At 38.0% G+C, this 23624-nt stretch overlaps 1 protein-coding gene and 1 long non-coding RNA gene across 12 annotated transcripts; one reads left to right on the top strand and one right to left on the bottom strand.

The window, feature by feature from the left end:
- Positions 1 to 383: 383 nt before the first annotated feature.
- Positions 384 to 16081, bottom strand: LOC116252179 (uncharacterized). 11 transcript variants are annotated; one of them, XR_007573047.1, is made up of 17 exons: positions 15964 to 16081; positions 15764 to 15863; positions 14860 to 15043; positions 10850 to 10905; positions 10624 to 10744; positions 10259 to 10395; positions 10010 to 10116; positions 7203 to 7258; positions 6977 to 7097; positions 6259 to 6344; positions 5688 to 5789; positions 5500 to 5601; positions 5256 to 5393; positions 3999 to 4418; positions 3766 to 3885; positions 3545 to 3665; positions 384 to 3320 (listed from the first exon to the last, which is right to left on the bottom strand). It is a non-coding gene; the product is annotated as an uncharacterized LOC116252179 (long non-coding RNA). The 11 variants fall into 11 exon arrangements; XR_007573050.1 differs by having other exon boundaries at positions 3766 to 3846; XR_007573044.1 differs by having other exon boundaries at positions 387 to 2478; positions 3184 to 3320; positions 3766 to 4418.
- A 2014-nt stretch (positions 16082 to 18095) lies between these two features.
- Positions 18096 to 23556, top strand: LOC126410013 (uncharacterized). Its single transcript, XM_050077520.1, has 2 exons — positions 18096 to 18311; positions 23094 to 23556. Exons 1-2 carry the CDS (start codon positions 18108 to 18110, stop codon positions 23454 to 23456), a joined length of 567 nt encoding a protein of 188 aa, XP_049933477.1. The 5' UTR covers positions 18096 to 18107; the 3' UTR covers positions 23457 to 23556.
- The last annotated feature ends 68 nt before the right edge of the window (positions 23557 to 23624 follow it).

The raw sequence follows: 23624 nt of genomic DNA, 5'->3' as shown, positions 1-23624 counted from the left end.
AGGAGATGCTATTGACAAGGATTTAGCAAGAAAATACTCTAAGAGAGAAGCCACAATGCTCTGTAAAATCTTGACATGTAGCAAAATGAGAGTTGAGAGATGGGCTTGAGGCTTGTGTAGTTGTTCCTCTAGATCAGTAATCGAGAGTACCGGGTAGGCATATAGACGATTTATGTCTATGCCGCGAAGATTGCGACTTATGAACTTTTGGATCGTTGAAATCTCGTAAGGTGAAGCGGGTTGGATACGTGACAAAACTACATATAACCACCAAAGTGGTGGAGCTTCGTAGTAGCCTTTGGGGTAGTGATCAAAGGTGAAGGTCTGCCTGAAAAATGAAATCAAAAGGCAAAAAGCCAAATGCAAAAGAAGGAACGAAAAAAAAAAAAACAAAAGAAAAAAAAAAACAAAACTCCATGATGGCTGAACTTGCAGAAATTGAATGCGACAGTCTTTTGCAGATGTGTAATTTTGGAGTCAATTCTACTCCTCTTTTTTATTTCCTAAGATGTTGAGGACCATTCCTTTATGTTCATATTTTGGAAATTGGGAGAGATCTCTTCTAGAGATTCAACAACAATTATGTGATCTTGATGCTTGTACAGTAATGCGAGTAAATGAAAGACATATTATTTGCACAACACGAGCACTCAAGCTTATGAGTTGATGGATGATTTATGAACTATTTCAAACTAAAAGCTTGACATCTCTTGTTATATTTCTTGGCTTGTAATATATTGCCCATTTCATTACCAAGCTACTAGTACATTAATTGAACACACAAAACCTCTCATATACCCAAGTTGAGTGTCATGCCCCATCATCTCCTCTATCTTAACAGAGACATGCAGAGACATGCCTTTCAGGATAGAAGATTAAACCAGAAACATCATTTACTTTGGATGCAAACTCTGCAAAATCCTTTTCTGTAGCAGCATAATCTTTTGCCCGTTCCATATCTTTTGCATCTTTTACAGCCATGCGCAGGGTAGGAACACACTGTAGGGATGACAGCAAGGTTTGTTGAACTTGGTCTCTCATGTTTGTAAAAACCTCGCTCCAATACCAATTAATGCAAGAAGAATTAAGATTAACAAATCTTAATCCAACTGCATTCACTACTAAACTGAAACTAACTAAAACTCAAAAAAACTCAAGCAAAATCAAGCAGCAACATAAGACAGTAAAGTTAGCAATCAACATACATAGATGGCCTTATGAACAAGGGCACAAGGCAACAGCATGGAACAATATTCTAAATGTGATAATTGCATGGTATTCAATTCAATAAATATCACTTGTTTTCACATGAAACAGCTGCAAACAAGAGCACCACACAAGAGCACCACGGTCCTAGCTTCCCAACATTTAGCAAAACATGAAAAATGGCATGATAATTTCAGAATGTTTTCAACATATAAAGAAAGCAAGAATACTGCCATGGAACCTACTTAGCCATTATTAATTTCCAGATTGTCGCTTAACCACTCACAATTTCCTCATATTTTGTTTCATGTAGTTCCTCAAACCTGTCTCCTACCTTCTACAGCATCCCATTTACATTTTTTCATCCAACACCATTGGCTGATAACCAAAATAAACTGCAGCCATCAAAGGCAATATTAAGGCTTGATCACAAATGGGATTTTCAAAATGCCCACAATGTTATAGTGCTCCAAGTTAAGGATAGAGAAACAACCAGAAAAAATTATCCAGCATCCACAAACCTGTTTTTTAAGCGTGTCCCCTGCCAATTTGTGCTAACAAGAAGTAGTGTAAACATATGTATGCATATGCACTAGATGTACTCCATGCATGTACAAGTATGTTCCAAGTATTTTATTTGGAAATAGAGTCACCTTCTCGCTCTCTCAAATAATGAGGTAGACAGTAAGTAGTCAAAAGCGCTAAGTTAGGGAAATGAAAAGTGCCGAGGTGAGCCAAAAAAACAGTAAATGAAAGAAAAGAAAACGAAGAAGAACTGGAAAGAGAGCAAAAAGAAAATAAAAAAAGAAAAAAAATACAAAAAAGGTAAAAGAAGATAAGGGGAATAAATATTACAATCTTTTTTTTTACTTAAGCGCATGAATGGCCCAGCCTAGTTTAGAAGGTCACTGCCGAGTGCCAACGGACTACATACATTTTCTACTACATAGGCTAATCAAAGGTGCTAGTTCTGTTTGACACAACTAGGCCCTTAATAGATTTTCTAACACCAAAACACTGTTCACAAGATGCAAAATTCTGTGGTAAGGAGAGAATAGAGGCTCTGGATGCGTGATAAATGAGAATTGCAACTACTTTTGAACCAAATCCAAATTATTAGGAGTTCCAGTACTTGCTGCACAAGGAGTCGTATCAATTCACATTTCTGTGGGAAGGAGAATCCAAGTTAAGCTTGTCAATTGTTCTTTGTCATGAAGCTTCCATGTTCTTCTAAGTTCCAGTGGATTCTCATGAATGTTTGATTACCCTTGCCTGTCCATGCCAAAACCAAATCTAGTTACTAGTATTGGACTTTGTTGTGCAAAAACATACCTAATCCTGTCACCAAATAAAAAAAACATTCACTAAATTATTTTATGGTTCTTCTATGGGAATCAAATCCTGCACAGTAGAACGACATGTCCTTTAAATTCCAACTTAAGCAAATGCTGGACAGAGCATGTTCTCATCCAATATGCAAATGCTGGTTTTATCCACAGCTGTTCCAAGGGGAACAAATTAACCTTGTCTATGAATAAGCAGGACAGGGCTTCCTTGTTACTGTTGTTCCAAAAACACAAACCAGACAACTCATCACAATTTTGAACATCAAATAGAGAAAACCTGAGGCGTTTCCCATTTAAGCAACTGGTTAAGCACCTAGGTGTTAGATGTAATCCTAGGGAGACTAGGTAGTCAACTTTTGATTGCATAGCTAATGCCTTATCAGTTAGGCTCTGAGGTGCTTATTCGCATTGTAAGCAACACCCTTTCTAAGCTCCTTGCAACTTCATCTTCTGTCCTCCCATTTATTAACAGAAGCTGTCCTTTTGGCTCTGCATGATCTAACTGACATAAGTTCTACTACCATTTGATAGCTTATGCATGACTAAGTAGTTTGTAATAGAAAGCCCAAGAAATAAGCAGGATCAGGTCGAACAGAAACAACATCAACAAGTTTATCAAAAGGAACCATACTATTAGATCTGGATGGTAGTAGTCTTCTTATTAGCTTTCTCACGTATGCCTACACCATTTGTGCAGGCCTGAGTCTCCACCAACAACAGCACAAAACAAGATCAAGGGCGTCTTCCCTTCATCTACATACTGAAGATCTTGCATGAAGGAAGAAAAGAGAACTAAGACCACATTATGATCACATCCACATACAAATTGCACACAGAAGAAAGTTTATGATCTTATATAGTAAAAGATTATTTTCTTTACGAAAGTTATCAAATGCCAAAAAGAGAAAACATTTCAGCTCTTTGTGACAATCTGCCTTCATGAGACAAAGTGACCTGGGCTCGTGAGAAAAGAAGAATGAAGCATGACTAACCAGGAGAAATTAGGTTGCAAGAGAGCGCTATCTGAATGGCTGTATTTTATTTATCACCAGTAAGCATCCAAAAGTTGATTCCAGCCTCCCGAAGCAGATCGATTGTTTCAGGAACACCTTCCTGCAATGGCATCCAAAAGAAAACAAATACGATCTACTTAAGTCAAACTAGAAGGAAAGCTCTCGCACGAAACAATACCCCCCAGAGAAAAAAGAATCACCTGCAGACGGTCTTCTATTGCAGCAACTCCAAGAACCTCAAGACTGTGTTCCAAACGTTGGCAAACTTCAGCACTTCTCCACTAAAGGGAATGATTTGCATGCATTGACAAACTTTACATCTTCATTATACGACTCAAACATTTCACCAAAGCCAGAGTTCAGTAAAAAAGAATCACTTGAACAGAAACCAGAAAGTAGAGAAAAATCAAGATCTCAAAACTAAACAGCTCACCTCCCTGTCAACTAGAGAAGCATTAGCCTCTTTAAACAACACAGACCATTCTCTATATTCATCTTCTGATAATTCTCGCCATGCCAAGCAAAGGGTTCGCAACACCAAAAGCTGACCATCGAATCCAGAAAAACAACAAAACCCTAAATCTTCACCATTCATGTTCAAACACTAACCTTTCGATGAAAACCTTGCAGATCTGCTCACAGAGGAACAATCGAGAGAGGAAGAGACGGAGGGCTTCTTCTAGGGCAAGAGAGACGAGGAGGGGAGCAGGAGAGTGAGAGGTCGAGAGAGACGAGGAGGGGAGAAGGAGACTCAGAGGGCGAGAGAGACGACGAGGGGAGAAGGAGACTCTGAGGGCGAGAAAGACGACGAGCAGCTAGCAGGAGGAGGCAACCAAGGGAGGCAGCTGCGGGCCTGCGGCAGGAGGGAGAGGGAGGTGATGCGTGGGTAGCCTAACGGGTAGGAAAAAAAAACCTAGAAATATGTTTCCACCCCTCACGGTGGAAACAAATTTCCAGAAAAATATTTTCGGAAACGTGTTTAACGGTCAAAAATATAATTCCATGTTTGATCGAATGAGAAAAATTTAAAAGTTCAAATTTTATCTCCTCTGCTACAGGATATTTCCAGGCCAGGCCCCTTAGGAAAATTGAAATCCATGTGGGAAAAAGAGATTAATTGAACAACAAAATTTAACTCCAACAATTAGATGTAATGGCAGAAACAACAGATAAAAGACTACTTCACAATTTTTGTCAACTGACAAAGATCTTTATATATAAAAAGGCAAACTCTTCATCCACTTGAACATTTTTATGGTACAGTAAGATAAGGAGATATTTGCACATTACTCGTTTGTGATTCTCCTTTTCTTCAAAGAAGTTTTTGCTTAGTAAAAATTAAATATCTACCTAGAATAACCATCGTACATATACGTAGATATGTACATAAAAGGGGGGGGGGAGGAGAGAGAGAGTTCCAAGTACATTTCTACCTTCCACTAACATTCCCTATGGATTAATTATGCACACGCGAATATTCTGAAATAGCCATAAAATTATAAATGGAGAAGAACCAAAATCATGCAAAAGTGATCACTTCTATGTCATTTGATGTTTACTTCCATTTAAAAGCCTATACCAATTGTGCTAATTTCATCATCATTGGAAACTACAAAAGGTAAGCAACTGAGAACAACACTCATATTTCAAGAGTAAAATGTGAGAGAAGCAGGAAAGAAATAAGACGTACATGTGCTTGCATTTTCTGAATTCATATTCTATGTTGCCTTCTGTCATCTACATGGGTCCACATCTAATCATGGTCCCTTCAGAGTGAGACTAATCCCTCTGTGTTTCAGTCTCAAAGAACCAATTCTTGGAAAAACTTCTATCAAATTGAACAACAAAACCAAGAATCAACTAAATTGATGTATCAACATATATCCATAACAAAACAGAATAAAAAAGAAAGCTTATTGAGAAAATAAATATACTGGAACACTCCAATGGAGAACCGCCCACATAACCATGTGCATATGCAAGGACTCCTTCAACACCATCTCCTTGCAACTTTTGCATGCTTCAAACACCAGTTCCTGCATGATTTCATTTTCCAGACGTCCATCAAAAACATGAAAGAATTTCCCTCCCTCAAATATCACCCAATATAATGACCTGTTACCTGGGCCATGTCGCGGCTTCATCAAAAAGAGGCAAGAATTTGGCTGGATTCCAGAAGATCAGATACGGCAAGGATGGGCTTGCATCCAGCAGCTCTGCAAATCTACAAGTAGGAAAATGATTGATCACTACAACAAATAAGATTTTTGGCCATGGCCCATCCCATGGAAACTAACTAAGTGGGACAAAGTGTCCAATCATTAGCTAATGCAATATCAATGTGGTAGCACATTCGAACAGAAGATAATTTGCAATGCCATAATTTTTCAGAAAAATGTAAGCCAAAGGAGTTGGCTAAGTAACACGATCCATGTGCACATAACTCAACCATGTAGCAGCAGATTGCTGCTAGACTCAAGTGGGATCACTATCGTTGGCCCTATTTCTCATTTTTATTGACTTTTTCATTCTTATTTTTGCCATTATGTTTATGATTTTCCACAGTTTCTTAATTTTTTCCATCAGAAGTTAGTCTTATACTTTAAGGTCAAGAATATATGGGATCTTGCAAAAGTAGACATTGAAATATTTAGAGAGAGAGAGAGAGAGAGAGAGAGAGAAAGAAGAATTACCTCTTCTCAACATGAAAAAAAGAAGAAACAAAGAGACCGTCTAAATGCTTGCCAACAATTGATGGAGCATTTACAAGATTGATCACCTATCAAGAATATATAGTTAATAAATAATACAACACAACTGAAACTTAAATGCAACAGCACATGCCAACTAGAAAGAATGCATGCATAATACTCCAGGGAGACCAAAAGCATGGCCAATAGACAAGCCATTGCTAAGCAGCGACATGTTGGTCCATTCATTGGAACATTCAAGCTTGACAACAATCTCACCTATAGAGCTCTAATTTGGCCCCCAGTGCCTACAAAGAGTTGGATGAACTTCACATACATCCAAAATGCCAATGATTTATGATTAGGTAAAACAAGACATTTGACCATCATAACCTACAATAAAAACTTGATTTTGAAGTACAAGATCAAACTCTCGTGCAACATGAATCGGCTTTTCCAAAACCACTGTACATCCACAAGAATACTGATGAGTTGGGCTTTAAACTTCGACATCAACTGCATGAATTGTCTTATGACAATGTAGAAAAAAAAAAAAGACTAACCTTAAACTTTATGATCTTATATAGTAAAAGATTATTAATTTTCTTTACCAAAGTTATCAAATGCCAAAAAGAGAACATTCCAGCTCTTTGTGACAATCTGCCTTCGTGAGACAAAGTGACCTGGGCTCGTGAGAAAAGAAGAATGAAGCATGACTAACCAGGAGAAATTAGGTTGCACGAGAGCGCTATCTGAATGGCTGTATTTTGTTTATCGCCAGTAAGCATCCAAAAGTTGATTCCAGCCTCCCGAAGCAGATCGATTGTTTCAGGAACACCTTCCTGCAATGGCATCCAAAAGAAAACGAAGACAATCTACTTAAGTCAAACCAGAAGGAAAGCTCGCGCGCGAAACAATACCCCCCAGAGAAGGAAAAAGAGAATCACCTACAGACGGTCTTCTATTGCAGCAACTCAAAGAACCTCAAGACTGTGTTCCAAACCTATCAAGAATGTATATAGTTAATAAATAATACAGCACAACTGAAACTTAAATGCAACAACACATGCCAACTAGAAAGAATGCATGCATAATACTCTAGGGAGACCAGAAGCATGGCCAATAGACAAGCCATTGCTAAGTAGCGACATGTTGGTCAATTCATTGGAACATTCAAGCTTGACAACAACCTCATCTATAGAGCTCTAATTTGGCCCCCCAGTGCCAACAAAGAGTTGGATGAACTTTACGTACATCCAAAATGGCAATGATTTATGATTAGGTAAAACAAGAGATTTGACAATCATAACCTACAATAAAAACTTGATTTTGAAGTACAAGATCAAACTCTCGTGCAACATGAATCGGCTTTTCCAAAACCACCGTACATCCACAAGAACACTGATGAGTTGGGCTTTAAACTTCGACATCAACTGCATGAATCAGAAGACACTGACAATGTAAAAAAAAAAAAAAAAAGCTAATGATGAAAAAGTTAAAAGCTAACAACTATTTCAAACCCTTTCCTAAGCAAACCTTAAAAGAAAAATCAACAAAAAATACTGCCTAGCCTTCACAAGAAGACAAATTGTGATTGGAACATGGAAAGGGGAAGATGGAAAATTCATTACACTCAGCATGAGTGGAATATTTTTGAGGGGTTTCATCTATTCTATGAATGGACTAGCGGCTTGGTAATAAAAAGGACAACATTTTTCAAAAACAGAGAGGGGCTGGAAGTTCCTCATATGCCCATGAAGTCAGGAAACATCAGAAAAGATGTCAAGTGTTTACTTTTAAATAGTTTATAAATCCTTGATTTAAATCATAAGCAGAAAGTGCTCGTGTTGTGTAAATGATATGCCTTTCATTTACCCTCAATACCGTACAAGCATCAGGATTCATTTCGCATCAATGTTGTTGAATCTCTAGAAGGGAAGCTTTTCAATTTAAAAAAAAATGAACATAAAGTAATCATCCTCAACGTCTTAGAAAATTAAAAAGAAGAGTAGATATTGACCCAAGGATCGCACATCCATGAAAGATTGTCGCATTTCAATTCCTTCGAGTTCAGCCTTCATGCCATTTATCTCTTGACAGGCACATTTTTTGTTTTTCTTGGTTTTGCTTTTTTTTCTTCCTTTTTTTTCCGCATTTGGTTTTATGCTTTTTCATTTTTTCTTGCTTTTGATTTTCTTTTTCAAGCCGACCTTCACTTTTGATGGAATACCTCACCACCCCAAAGGCTACTACGAAGCTCCACCACTTTGGTGGTCAGGTGTAGTATTGTCACATATCAACCAGTTTCACCTTGCGGGTTTTCAACATGCTAAAAGTTCATAAGTCATTATCTTCGCGGCATAGACATAAATCACCTATACGCCTACTGGTACTCTTGATTATTAACCCAGAGGAACAACTACACAAGCCCCGAGCCCATCCCTCAACTCTTATTTTGCTACCTGACAATATTTTATATGGCATTATGGCTTCTCTCTTAGGATATTTTCCTGCTAAACCCTTACAGACACTTGATCACTAGAGTCAATAGCATCTCCTAGTCTTGACTTTCTCAGTTTCATAGGATTTTTCTAGATTTCCTCTTTTAATGATTGACAACAAAAAAAACTTGAAAGTTTCCTTTTGCTTGGGCAGGTAGTAAGAACAAAACGAAGGCATATCATTGCATGATAAGACAATTTTAAAATGTTTTTAGGCACAATAAAAAATTTTCTCTTTCAAAAATGTACTTGACATCAAATGGCATATCACCTAACTCTCTTCTACCAAAATAGGAGTTTTTATGAAACCAGACTGATTTGTTGGGTAGAAGAAGAACTCCATATGCTCTCTTATAGAAGTAGGGAAGATCAAACTATCCAATTCAAAAATCGAACTATCGAATTCAAAAATCAAATACAAATCACCTATTTTACTCTATCCCCACCTATCTAATCACTCCTTCCTTGCACCTTATGCTAAATAAATCAACAATTCAAGCAAAAAAAATAAAACAGTTTATAAGAACATACACATGTCCTAAAAACGAAGAAGTGAACCTATATTTACTAGGTTGAACCCTTACCAACTATAAGATATAAAATTTCACTCAAAAAAAAAAACAACAAAGCAAACCTTTCCACCAATGTTGTGTGAGTTTAATGACTAAAGATCCAAAATTCTAAAAAAAATGAAGACTACTAAATAATGTTGCAAATCCAACCTAATTGGTCCAACTGAAAACTGGTGGCAATTTTACATATGCCAAAGAAGTTTTAGATACAAAAAACGAAAAAAACAAAAAATTTTGAAGGTCGTTTTTATATTTAAAAACGATTGTTAATTTGGTGAAAATTCTATCAGAAACACAGGACAACAGCCACAATTGCTAGTCTACTTCAAAAACAATCCTACAAGTAAAAGTTCAACGTTCTCCAGTAAAATCAAAGGATATTAGCACATCAAAAAACAGAAATAAACACTGACAATCACACCCACACCGGGCACTCGTATCCATACCAATGTAACATAAGTATCCATGCAACATGGTATATACTACTCATTCCATTCATACGAATAACCGTACTTCTGATGCAAATAGATGTGCATCTTTTTGAAAGCACTCCTCAAAACCTACAGCAAAAGAAATGCAGACATAAAACCGATAGCTTATTTTATGAGGCACAATTGGCTGATATGGCCTACATGCAGCTCAACTTAAGTTAAAAAAAAAACTGCGTGACAAAGTCTGCACCTTAGGCTCTGAAGTGCTTATTTACATTGTAAGCAACACCCTTTCCAAGCTCATTGCAACTTCATCTTCTGTCATCCCATTCATTAACAGAAGTTGTCCTTTTGGCTCTGCATGATCTAACTGGCATAAGTTCTACTACCATTTGATAGCTTATGCATGACTAAGTAGTTTATAATAGAGAGCGCAAGAAATAAGCAGGATCAAGTCCAACAGAAATAACATCAGCAAGTTTATCAAAAGGAACCATACTATTAGATCTGGATGGTAGCAGTCTTCCTATTAGCTTTCTCACGTATGCCTACACCATCTGTGTAGGCCTGAGTCTCCACCAACAGTAGCACAAAACAAGATCAAGGGCGTCTTCCCTTCATCCACATACTGAAGATCTTGCATGAAGGAAGAAAAGAGAACTAAGACCACATTCTGATCACATCCACATACAGCTTGAACACAGAAGAAAGTTTATGATCTTATATAGTAAAAGATTATTAATTTTCTTTACGAAAGTTATCAAATGCCAAAAAGAGAAAACGTTTCAGCTCTTTGTGACAATCTGCCTTGATGAGACAAAGTGACCTGGGCTCGTGAGAAAAGAAGAATGAAGCATGACTAACCAGGAGAAATTATGTTGCAAGAGAGTGCTATCAGAATGGCTGTATTTTGTTTATCACCAGTAAGCATCCAAAAGTTGATTCCAACTTCCCGAAGCATATCGATTGTTTCAAGAACACCTTCCTGCAATGGCATCCAAATGAAAATGAAGACAATCAACTTAAGTCAAACCAGAAGGAAAGCTCTCGCACGAAACAATACCCCCCAGAGAAGGAAAAAGAGAATCACCTGCAGATGGTCTTCTATTGCAGCAACTCGAAGAACCTCAAGACTGTGTTCCAAACCTATCAAGAATATATATAGTTAATATTGATCAACAAATCAACAAATCCAGCAAGTGAATGAACACGAGAACAAAACAAGCAAGTTGTGCACTGTACAAACATTTACCTTTCATGTTTATATTCCATGGAAGACATTATAAATTCATCTAGCGATCTGTCATACGACCTTGAAATCAGAATTTCCAAGGACCAACTTGATAAAATGCTTGCAATGTAGAGGCCCAAAACAGCCCAAAATGAAGGATTCTAATGCAAAGAATCAAGGCAAGCTAAACAAGCACCCACTCAAAACATATAAATTGATGATGTTCCCCAAGTATGCTTACAAAAAACATGAAACGTATGAGGAATTCATCGCTCAAAACATACAACAAAGCAGCCCTGAACTAGCTGTTGAACTACTTTCAATGTCTCTAAACTCTAAACGGAGCCGTTGGAGCTGGTCAAAGCTCTGGTGAAAATCCAATTTTGACAAAACCAATGGAAGTACAGAAACGAATAAAAACAAATTATAAAACATGAAGATACACTGAACAAAACTACATACAAAATACACTTACACACACACACACACACATATGATGCACACACACAATTATACATGAACCAAGAAACACGTGACACTTAGCATGTGTGTGTGTGTGTGTAAGCGCATATTTGTAACAGCCATGAACGAGGTTACTAACAAAGCCCCTTGGAGAACTAAAAAAGCTAATTGATGCCGTGCACATATTTTTAACACAAATAGCCATAAAGCAGGTTACTAATGAAGCCCTGGAAAACTGAAAAAAGAAAAAAAAGTGATGATCTGCATACCATAGCTCGAAAAATTGAAAATGAAGGCTAAAGAATGAAGATAATTATGAAAAAGAAGATGCTGCACAGGTATACATATGTATACCTGCGAGTGAAAATTTATCGAGACTAGGAAGCCAAAAGTGAGATCCCAAGTTCAGTGTAAGCATTCTTTGTTACTGGAATTGACTTCAGTGACTCAAATATCTCAAAATAAGCAAGCTATAGGTATCATACTGTTTATTCCTTTGTCAAAAATGCTCTTGATTTTTTAACTTCATCCAGGAAGAAACCAGAGTTGAGAAAGGTCAGCTTTCTTACTGTTCTCAGGAAGAAAAAAAAAATGATGGATCCTTTTTGTTGTATCAAACATGAGATGCAAAATAGAAAGCAACATTTAGATTTTAGAGATAAAAAGTAGACCCCATCAACATTATTTCTTTTATACAGTTCTTTAATGTCAATCAGAAGTGCCAGTGTTAAGCAGATGCCATTGACTTTGATCTAACTGGATCCAGTCTAAATTCATAGCCACATGCCATCCAGATCCACACATCCTTATGTACTGCATTTCAACATATTTTCTGTTAGCTGAACATATTTGAATGAGAATTATGGCACGACTTATTTCTGACAGAAGTGACCTTGCAGCATCCCTCTTGTGTTCTCTCTTCTTTTCTTCTCCTCTGTATTGTGAAACTACAGCAATAACAAAATCTTTCATGGTATCAGAGGCAGGTTAACAAGCTGTAGATTTTTGTAAAGGTACGTCCAAGGAGATCGGCAACCAAAAATGCAGTCAAGGGTTCCTTCTTTAATCTTCTTCCTTACTCAAAGGTTCTTTTCTCCTTTCAAACATGTTTCCTTCTCTGTTTCCATTCTTCAGAAAATCCGCAGTAGGAATATTGTTGGTCCTCAACCCTAACGTGCCTGATTTTTTTATTTTTCCTTTCCCTGAACGTCATGATATTAACCTTTTCCACTGTTTCCCTCTGAAATCTATTTCTGACCCGCAGCTGTCATTGGATCTACAGGTTTTTTGCCCTCATTTCAATTTTGCAGATTTTATTTCCAGTGTCAGGCATGGAAATATTAAGCCAGATGCCAGATTTAATATTCCTGTATATCTGCAAATGTAAGTCTGTCTACAGATCTGAAATTATTCCTCCATCTAACATCAGATCTAGAGTTTTATTTTTCATGATTCTATGGATCCTTTGTGTCTTCTTTTTCAATGTGTTGCTTGTGATTGTTTTAGGTTATGAAGATGCAGCCTTGAGATTGCCCTGAGATAACCTTAAGGCATGTCATCAGCCCTCATGTTGCCTTAGGGTGTCAGCAGAGAAATTCTTAAGTACTGTCCTCTCATTAAGAAAAGAAGAACATAAAGAAAAAGAAAGGCTCAACCACTCATACAAGACTGCTGCAGCGCTGCATCAAAAGACTGTTATATTTCAAAATCAGGGATCTTCTTATCTCATTCTTCTTCTTGCATCTAAACCCTTTTACTCTTTCATATTCCTATTGAGAAAAGGGGGATTCCTCCTTTCATTTGGTTTTGTCCAATATCATGCAAATTGTACCATACATATCTTAACTTTTTACTTGGACACATCTTGCACCTTAGAAGAGTGTAATGCACCATATCTTACTGTATAGTATGATACAAGGCATGACAATACAGTGTAATACGTCTCACATCCCATGACATGAGAAAGGCATGAAAAGAGGGGGGTCTGACCCCCAGTTTTTGTTTAAACTTTAAAAGCTCCCCCTCAATTTTTCTGTGAGCTGTGAGGGAGATCTCGCTATGTTAAGGAAGAAAACTTCAATTTTAAACTAGATGTACAAGTGAAGTAGCGAACTACGGTTGAAGAAAGACGGGTTTCCCATTTCTACCATGAAAGGCATAAAACCTCATGCTTTTACCATACATTCATATTGTTTTTCTCAAGACATTATTTCAAGTGACCCACACGGCAATGGTCCACATTGGTGAGGGAAATGAAAATTGAAAATCATTTTTATAAGTATTGTAAACAAGACTTATCAGCAAAAATATCTCCACTAAAACACCATGTAGCTAGGATGCATGAGAATGTGGCTCTGTCCACTAGTAAAGGACCACAAGCATTTGCCCGAAGACAATGTATGGACATGATTAATGGTCTCAAAGCAAAAAAGTTGGGCTAGAGTGTGACCCCTAGGAAGTGGAGGATGAGGACAATAAAGATGATATCAACCATTTCACAATTAACTCGTACAAAATTCATCATGCAGATCACATTCTTATTTCTATAAAATAATGCTAGAAGTGCCATAAATAAATAGATGATTGTATATATATATATATATATATATATATATATATAACTAGGCCTATTTATTCATTTAATTAGCTACAGATGTGCATGTTACACATGAATAAACATATATATATATATACACACACATATATATATCAATATAGGAAAACGAGTAGCGAGCAGACCCTTGTATGCCATTCTGGATCGCTTGGGCCATCAATTTTAAGGAAATTGCCTGGAAGAGATTAAATTGAAAAATAAATAAATAAATAAAAATCAGCAAGTATTTTAATCAAGATCTCTTGCCTTCTTGTGAGGGGTATTTCCCTCTCTTGAAAGTACAACGTGGTTTCTAATTATTTCAGCTTAATCTCCACCATCCGATCTCCTTAAAATAGACAGCCATACGATTCTCATCTAGTCTGGATTATAAGGGTCTGGCAGATATATATATATATAATCTTTTAAAAATCATAATGACATGTAATGACCAATTTTGCAAAGGAAAAAAATTGTTGAAAGCAAGCAAAAATAAGTTAATGATATTACGACAAGAAATGCCTACAAGTAGGCAGATTCAGCTATAGTTGAGTGTACAGATTCAACCAAATATCAGATTCAGTAGGGAAAAAAATCCATTTCCGGATACAATTTAGTTAAACCCCAGTAAGCCATTGGATTGTGTCTTCCTTTCCGGATGTTCTAAATATAAACATCTTATTTTCAACTTGCAGTTATTAACAATGCACCTTACAAGAATAAGATTTTCTAAGAATACAAAGAATACGATTGGATATTATAGGAGCACAAGGATAAGAAAGCTAGGAAACAAGTAATAAGATATTGCTTCTACCTTCCAACAAAGTAACATCAAGAAGAACAGATAATGCCCTTTGCAAGTATACATCTGCAATTTTGTTATCATCATAACCATCTTGTGTTCCTTCTATTTCTGTAATATTATCATAGGAACTTGTTTGCCCCTCCACTATTTCAGGTAAATCCTCTGAATCACCACTTTGAAGAATTCGCACAGCCTTGCACCAAGATAAAATTACAAATTTAGCATAAATAACTGATAAAATTATAGAAAAAAAGGACCATAACTAGAAGAACATTAAGAGATTCACAAATTTTTTCAGTATAAACCAAAAACTCTGCCCTTCATAAATTACAATCTTCAAACAAATACACTTGGAAGACAGACGTGTAGATATTCTTGGACAGCAGACCACATCTCCATTGCCATTTTTCAATCTCAATTCTCCATTGAACTGTAAAATCTGAAATAGCTATATGCAGAAAATTTAACTAAGCCCAAACTAAACATTTTGTGAATAACTATGATATAGAAATAAGATATATCAAGTCACAAGGAAAACTTTCAGTTAAACAAACAGTCATAAGAAGAAACTCTCAATGAAACAAAGTATACTAAGGCAAAAAAATATATAAAAATGCCTAGAAAAGCTTCAAAAGAAGCATAGAATGACAAGGGCCAAAGAGACCCCATAGACATCATTAATGAGCTATTAGGATATCCAACGACTAGAATTATAGGCACTGGAGAGCCAAGCAGCTCTTTCACCAGACCTTTCCGATCTAGTCGCATTTTGTTCTTTCGTTCTTCTTCGATATCAACAAGACCTGACGCATAACTTCCACCGCGAGTAGAGGAAAAGCAGAAACAAGAACGCCAAATTTTAGCGATTATGAGATGAAAAAAGATATCAGAGAGCCAGAGAGAGGACGCTCACCAATGGCGATGCTGAGAACGGAAAGGTCTGGTGAACTCTGTCGATCTCTTTCTTTTTGTTCCTTCGTTCTTCTCCGATATCAGCAAAACCTGATGCAGAACTTCCGAGGCCGAGTGGATGAAAAGTACAAACAAGAACGCCAAATTTTAGCGATTATGAGATGAAAAAAGATAATAGAGAGTCAGAGAGAGGACGCTCACCAATGATGACGCTGAGAAAGAAAAGATCTGGTGCTCCGTCGATCTCTTTATGATTCGGAACCTTCGATCATCGAGAGAGAGAGAGGGGGGGGGGGACGTTAACGAACTTCCACTTCCCTCCGATACCTCCAATCTTGGTTTCCACTTAAGTCGGTGACGTTCAGTTAACAAAATTTTTTCATTTCCGGACCCACCTTTTCAACATAATCTCAAATGCGACATCGTGACTACAAGCTAAATAAACCAAAAAAAAAATTATGGAGAAAAAGATAAATATATAAAGCTGTAAAACAATAACAAAGAAGAAAATTTTGAAAAAAAAAATTATGTTCTCACGCTTAAATGTGCTTTGCATCGAGTTGAGTGGTGCGTTATTGATGCCTCTTCAATCTAATTCATATGGGTAGTGGCATAGAAGTTGAAAACTGTAGCATAAAATCATTCAGATTCCAAAATAACTTTCAACTCAAAAAATGAGATAAGTATATATATATATATATATATATATATATATATATATATATATATATATATATGAAAGGAATGGCTTATATCCTATCAAGAACGTAAACCATAAATAATTGTTGTTGCAAAATTTGTGCAAATGAAATTGTTTTAAATATGTTATGATGCACACGTGTATACGTTTCATACCATGGTGTACCGTTTTATTTTGGTCAAAGAAACTCAATTTGTGAAACCCAAACTAGCTTTTCCATGCAATCAATTGTAAATGAACAAAGAAAATCAGTTTGCGTTTTGGATTTGGAGTTCCAATAGGAACCTACGCCACATATAAACTAGGGGGTGTTTAAATGCATGGTATATAAGGTGGATTTTTTTTTTGGTACGATGGAAGTAAAATCTCACTAATGGAACCAGATCACTATATATATATATATATAACAATCCATTATATGCAAATATATAATTTTGTTAGCATAAGTAGCTTCTCAGCATTTAGAGAAAAGTTGTGGTTTTGTCAAACTTTCTGCGTCGAAAAAATTAATTTACTTTTGTTATGAGTTCAGTATTTCACTAACTTGAAATACTTCTACATCTCTACAACTAATCAATCACCATGATGGGATTATGTTATTTCAAGAACACTCATTGTTTTAAAGCAGTTGTTTGTTATGGCCTTTCCCATGCGATAATTGAAGGCCTCAGTTACTAGACAACATGCATTCATCTATGGGTGTTTAGATGACAATTCAAAATCGGGCTTCCAAAGTCTTTAGGTGTTATCAAAGCCAAAAGCCAAATTCGAAGAAAACCCAGTTTTAACAAAACTTGTTTTGTAAATAGAAGCAAAGAACCTGGCCTCCATTAGGTTATTTAAAAATAAGGTTTTGGATGTGTCATCCAAACACAAGAACAAGGTGTTTGAAACTCATTAAACTTGGTTTTCATAAAACTATGTTTTGGAAAACTAGATTAGATATGGGTATCATCCAAACACGCCCTAAAATTTCTGAACCACTGCTGCAACTAGGCTCACTTTTCAAATGTTTCTTCTCCACTGTTAAAAAGAAATAAATTAAAGATAACTTGGCTTTAAAAAGTATATACAAAGAGGTCACCTAAAGTTGAGCTAATAACAAAGCACTATTTAAAATTAACAAATAGGGTAAGGGAGCCTACTCCCTTCAGTTTTGCACAGTTTCTTCCAAATTTTAGAATTGGATACATCTCATTGGTATCCAAATTTACATCCCATTGGTATCCAAATTTCTTGGGCAGAAAAATTCTTAAGAGAAACTAATAGTAGAAAAGAGAACATCCCCAAAACATATAAAAAGAACTCTTATTTGAAAAGAATATTTATAACTTTACAAATAAAATACACCTACTCTTATTGAGATATCAACCAAATATAGGATTTGATAAACAACAGGAACACTCTATTAGAAAATTAGAACAACTCCAAATTAAAGAATTGTCATATATAAAATCATTTTTACAAGATTTCTTTTATTATAGTTCCTTAGACATTTTTATAATAAAAATATAAAAAAAAACTTATTACTCAAATTACGAGATCCATTATATAGTCTTTGATGGCCAGGAATTTTACTCTACCAACGGAATAATTATTCAAATTTATAAAACGGAAACATATTTTCACCCGGAGGAATGGAAATATGTTTCGAGAGTTTTTTTTTCAGACCGCTAGGCCACGGTCGCGTATCACTGCCTCTTCCCTCACTCGCCTCTCGCAGCCGCAGCCCTCTTCGTCCTCACGCAACCCAGCCTCTTCGTCCTCACGCGTCGTGAAGCCGCAGCCTTCTTCCTGCTGCTGCGAACCTTCTCCACTCAAGGATTCCCTCGTGAAGCTCCTTAATGAGGTGAGGGTTTTGACATTGTTACTCTCCCTCATTTTCTCGATCTTTGCTTGTCTTTGCTGGCCCTGCCGTTCTTTTCATAAGGAGAACACTCTCTTCCCCCTTCTCTCTCTCTCCCCTGCAACTCTCTCTCTCTCTCTCTGTCTCTCCGATCCAAGATAACCACTCAATATCCGTGTCCCAAATGTAAGTCTTTCTTTGTCTCTCTGTCTCTCTCTCGCTCAAGGTTGCCTTTTATTTATTTCTTGTACATAAATCTGATTATTTGCTGCATGCCCAATATGCAAATGTAAACCCAGAAATTTTATATGCTTGAACCTGATCGTTGTTTCCCTCTGTTGTTTGGTGTGTTTTTTTGTGTGGATTACCGGTGATCCTCTTCTGAGATTTTTTCCTGCTTCTGAAACTCCAAGTGTGTCTACGATCTGGGTTGTTTCCACCGTCCACTAGGCATCTTAGATTTTTGGGAAAAAACTTGTATGTTTAAACTTGGGTGTCTTCTAAATTGGGGGCTTGCGTTGGTTCTGTTGCCCATATTCTCGCCGCTTGTGTTATTTGGGTTTCTTGGTGACGGCTGAAATTTCCTTTTGATGGTGTTTTTCCTTCTTTGCAGCAGAAACCAGTGGATCTTCTCTTTTTCAAAAAGTGTCCTTTTGTGGCTTTATTTCTGAACATTGTGGACTCATTAATTTCACTGAGATGGTTGATGTAATTATTTCTCTTCAAAGCTTGCTTTGATCTTGTGATGTTTGTCATGACTATGGCTTCCTCAGTTAGGGTCTGTGATTTATTGGGCGATGTTGTTAGATGTGCAGTTCTCTTATCCGATCAGTATTCTAGTGTAGTCAACCTTCTGGGAAAGTCTGCCTGCGTGACCTGTGTGTCTGTTTGTTATGGTTTAATACTTGGAGGACTGTTCAGTGCATGTGAAGGGAGTCCATTGCTTGCTGGTTGTCAAATTCAGTCTTTGCCAGTCAATACTTATAGTAGAGCAGTGCAAGCATCTTAAATGACTTAACTCTTGAAGCCCTTTGCAGTGTGAATCAGAAGATAAATTGATAGACCTGAGTTTGAACTTCAGTCTTGTTGTGTTTCTTCTACATGGATGAACGGAGTCGAATGGATCATCATCTCAGACACTGGGGTTCCCTGGGCAACCGGTGAATGGAAATCCAATGTTAAAATCATTGGCCGGTGCTACTGTCCTAGACAGTTCGGTAACAGTTGCGGAGCGCACAGCTACAGTCATGCTAAATGGGGCTTTTGCAGATAGAAAACCTTCGTATGCTGAAGCTCAAGCGGCTGCATCCTCTATGGGATTCCCAGGACACCGCTGGCCTGTCATGCCCTCCAATATGCATCCAGCTCAACCTCCCAATGACAATCCAGACAACAGGGTACAGGGTTAAGGAAACCCAAAGTGTTCTTGGAGTACCATCACAGGAGGTGAATAATGGTAATACCACTTCTAAAACAGGAAAAGGTAGAAAGCCACGAGCTTCTACAAAAACATCTAACAGCTCTGCACCGAAAGCTTCGAAACCAAAGCAGTCGAAGAAGGAGTCTTTACCCACCAACAAAGAGAGCGGCTGCATTCCACGTGAGAAACCTGATAAAAAGAGCCTTGGCATTGTCATTAACGGTGAAACTTATGACATTTCAAGTATACCAATACCAGTTTGCTCCACCACCAGTGTCCCTCGGCAGTGCTGTAACGTTGATGCTTCTGTCATATGTAAATTAACATTTTGTTTGGGGATGCCCACTTTTTGAATGGTGCCGCCCATATTGTTAGTGGGGGTGAGAGTAGCCAGTTGGACGTGTATCAGTTGCTTTGGAAGGTTCAGCTAAACTTTCTTTCATGCTGTTTTGGGATTTGAATTTTATTAGTTTGAACATGAAAATTGACACTTGATTATGGCATTCTCAGTCAGTAAATTTGAGTTTGATAATGGAGCTCTTGCTTAGTAATGTTCATGTTCATTTTATCGCTGGTTGTGCTTTGGTAGATGGTTTATTATATTTATCTATGTGTTTATGAAACTATATAAAGATTATGTAAATCTGAAAATATGTTTCCTTATCATCAAACACAGAAATATATTTTTGGTTTTGTATCATCAAACACAGAAATATATTTCTGGAAATATAATGCTCAGTCATCACACACACATCAAAATGAGAATCGGAAAGATTTTTTTCATTCCTTTATTCCAGGAAATATATTTCCAATTCCAGATTTCCTGGCCATCAAACACTATCTTAAGGGGCCGTTTGATGGCTGGAAACCATGGAAACGGAAAAAAATTTTCAGAAATATATTTTTGGAATTGAGAAATAGGAAAAAATTTTCCATAGTTCCAAAACAAGCTTGTGTTTGTTAAGTAGGAAATATTTTTCTGGAAAAAAATTTCGTCGTTTGGTAGAAGTGGAAGAAGGGAAGGGAAGGAGGAGGAGTACTGTCGCCACCGCCACCACCGTCACCAACCTATGCGTCTGGTTCGGCGCATCGTCACCGAGGAAACCCCGAGTCCCTCTCTTCCTCCGCCCTCTGGTCTACACCACCACCATCCCGGACCTGCAGAAGTGGCGTTCGTGGGCCAGAAATCTCGCCCTCTCTGTGGGTTCGAAGTTTGCCGAGCTCGACAACGGCCCCGACTCTCACACCCTCTGCAGAGAGGTCGAATGGCTCTTGGAGGATGCCGTCGAGGGCTACGACGCGCGGCTCCGTCAGACGACTGCCACCGACATCGGTGGCACCTGCCTCAGGTTGAGGGCTGATTCCCCTCTTCTCCTTCCCTCCTCGCCATCCCCTCTTCCCCTTCCCTCCTCTCCGTGCCCTCTTCTCCTTCCCTCCTCGCCGTGCCCTCTTCCCATCTTCTCCTTCCCTCCTCGCCGTGCCCTCTTCCCTTCTTCTCCTTCCCTCCTCGCCGTGCCCTCCTTCCCTTCCTCCTCCTCCCTCCTTCCCTTCCTCCTCCTCCTCCCTCTTCCTCTGCCCTCCCTTCCCTTCTTCCTCCTCCATGCTTCCTTTCTTCCTCCTTCTTCCTCCTCCCTCCTTCCTTTCTTCCTCCTCCCTTCCTCAGCGTCCATTCTTCCTCCCAACGGTCAAAAAAATATTTCCGGAAAAATTTTTCACCCCTCTGGCTGGAAAAATTTTTCCAGAAATATTTTTCCGTTTCCACTTTTAACGGTAAAGAAAAAATTTCCAAGTTTGATGGAGGAGGAAAAAATTTCAAATTTTGAATTTTTTTTTCCACTGCTACAGTAAATTTGCAGGGCATCAAATGCGCCCTAAATGAAGAAGGAGAGTTAAGAAGGTGATCCAACCACTACAACTTGGTGTCGCCATGTATCACTTGAGGGGCGTTTGTTACGCTGGAAATCTACTGTTCACCCAGAAACATTTTTCAAACTTTAAAAATTTTTCCAGCGTAACAAACAAAGAAAATTTTTTATGACTGTTAAACATGATTTCGGAAATATTTTTCCGGAAACATGTTTCCACCGCGAGAGGTGGAAATATGTTTCCAGTTTTTTTTTTCTGCCCTTAGACTCATCGCGGGTCGGGCTCCGCTCGTCTTCCTCCTCCGCGTCGAGCTCCGCTCGTCTTCGTCCTCCGCTGTTGCTTCAACCCTCACCGTAGCTTTGCGGTGGCTGAGCGAATCTTAGCGAACGAGTCCTCAAACTCACAGAGAAGTTCCGTTGTTTGGTCCATTATTGCGCTTCGTCTGTCTCTGTCTTTGTTTCTATTTCTCTCTCTATCGCTCACTCGGCTTGGAAGGATGTTGGCAGTGCTTGAGGAATTGGTGGCGAAGAGCCCAGTCTGCACCTCCCTGAAGAACGGCAGGGCTCGGATCGACTACTTCGCTTCCAACACAACCAGAAGTGTCGCCATTAATCTCGGCAACTCTGGCTCTCTGGTCTACAGCACCGATCGGCAGAACCGTCTTCTCCCAGGTCCGATTTTCTGAGTGGAGCGAATCTCAGACGCTTTTCCCTCTTTGCTTTTTCCGTTTCTTCTTTTTTTAAATGTGATTTACACATGTTTTCGTTTCTGATTAATCGATCGGGGTTTATTGTCAGATATAGCTTATGAAGTTTTGATGGGAGTGACTGACGGCTGTTGGGAGGTTGATCTTAGGAATTGCATGGCGATCTGCTCTTAGGGTTTGGTTTGGCTAGTGTTAATGCTTCTTTTTTTTTCCCTTTTTGCGGTGTGGCTCCTGGCTTTGGCGGGAGGTTGATCAAAAGGGTTTGGTTTTATGCTTTGAATTCCGTCATTTCTGCTTTTCTTTCTTTTATTTTGATCAGTTCCCTTTTGCCTGATTATATGGCTCCTGGCTTACATGTTTCGCCATCGAACATTGTGTATGTTATGGTGCTGCTTAAGGTTGAATAGGAGATTTGTGCGTTTTTTTTTTGTAAGAACCCTTTGTACGGAGATAAAATTGCTTCAACTTTTGCACTTCGCCTGAAATTCAGGCACCTTCTGGTGATTGAATTTCGCACTTCTGTTTATACATATGGTTATGGATAGATATACCTTCCGGAAACAATACCTGAACCGTGAAATCGTGATCCCTTAGCATGTATACCTCACATGGGTTTGAACTTTGAGCATAGTCGCCCTGTTTTTACCATTTACAAACAATCAAGTTTTTATTTGTTTTTTGAGAATGTCTATGAAAACTTGTTCTTGATTATACTGATTCACTACAGTAGTCCTTCTTCATAAGCAAACAGAAAGATTCTCAATGTTGAACAATTTTCTTTTTGGTGATGTAGGCCAATGCTGCATCAGGCATGGCAGTCAATGATGATTGCAAACTGAAATTCTTAGAGTTGAAGGCAAAACGGACTTACTGCTTCATAGTTTTCAAGATTGAGGAGAAGCTCAAGCAGGTCATTCTTGAGAAACTTGGGGAGCCAAACCAAAGCTATGAGGATTTCACTGCAAGCCTGCCAACAGATGAGTGCCGATATGCTGTTTATGATTTAGCAAGATGCTGTATGCTAGTTCATAGGACAGGTTCAAGAGAGAACTTGATGGAATCCATGTTGAACTGCAAGCAACTGACCCTACTGAAATGGGCCTTGATGTTGCCAATTAGACCTTGTTGCAGTTGTATGTATGAGATCAAGGCTTGAATTTGTGTATCCCCATAGAATTTTATTTTTCTGTGTTTTTTGTTTGTATACAAGTGTCTGGTACTGTTGCTAAATGCTAAGCTTTTAACTTGATTTTTTTGTTCTAGTTGGTGTTTAAAAGTTATCAACATTTTAGGTTAACAAGTGTTCTACAAAAATAGATTGTCT

Source organism: Nymphaea colorata, chromosome 4 (genome assembly GCF_008831285.2).
Source record: "Nymphaea colorata isolate Beijing-Zhang1983 chromosome 4, ASM883128v2, whole genome shotgun sequence".
NCBI classification, from domain to species: domain Eukaryota; kingdom Viridiplantae; phylum Streptophyta; class Magnoliopsida; order Nymphaeales; family Nymphaeaceae; genus Nymphaea; species Nymphaea colorata.
Note: the sequence above shows the minus strand (reverse complement) of the source record. Positions and strands in the feature narration are given on the sequence as shown.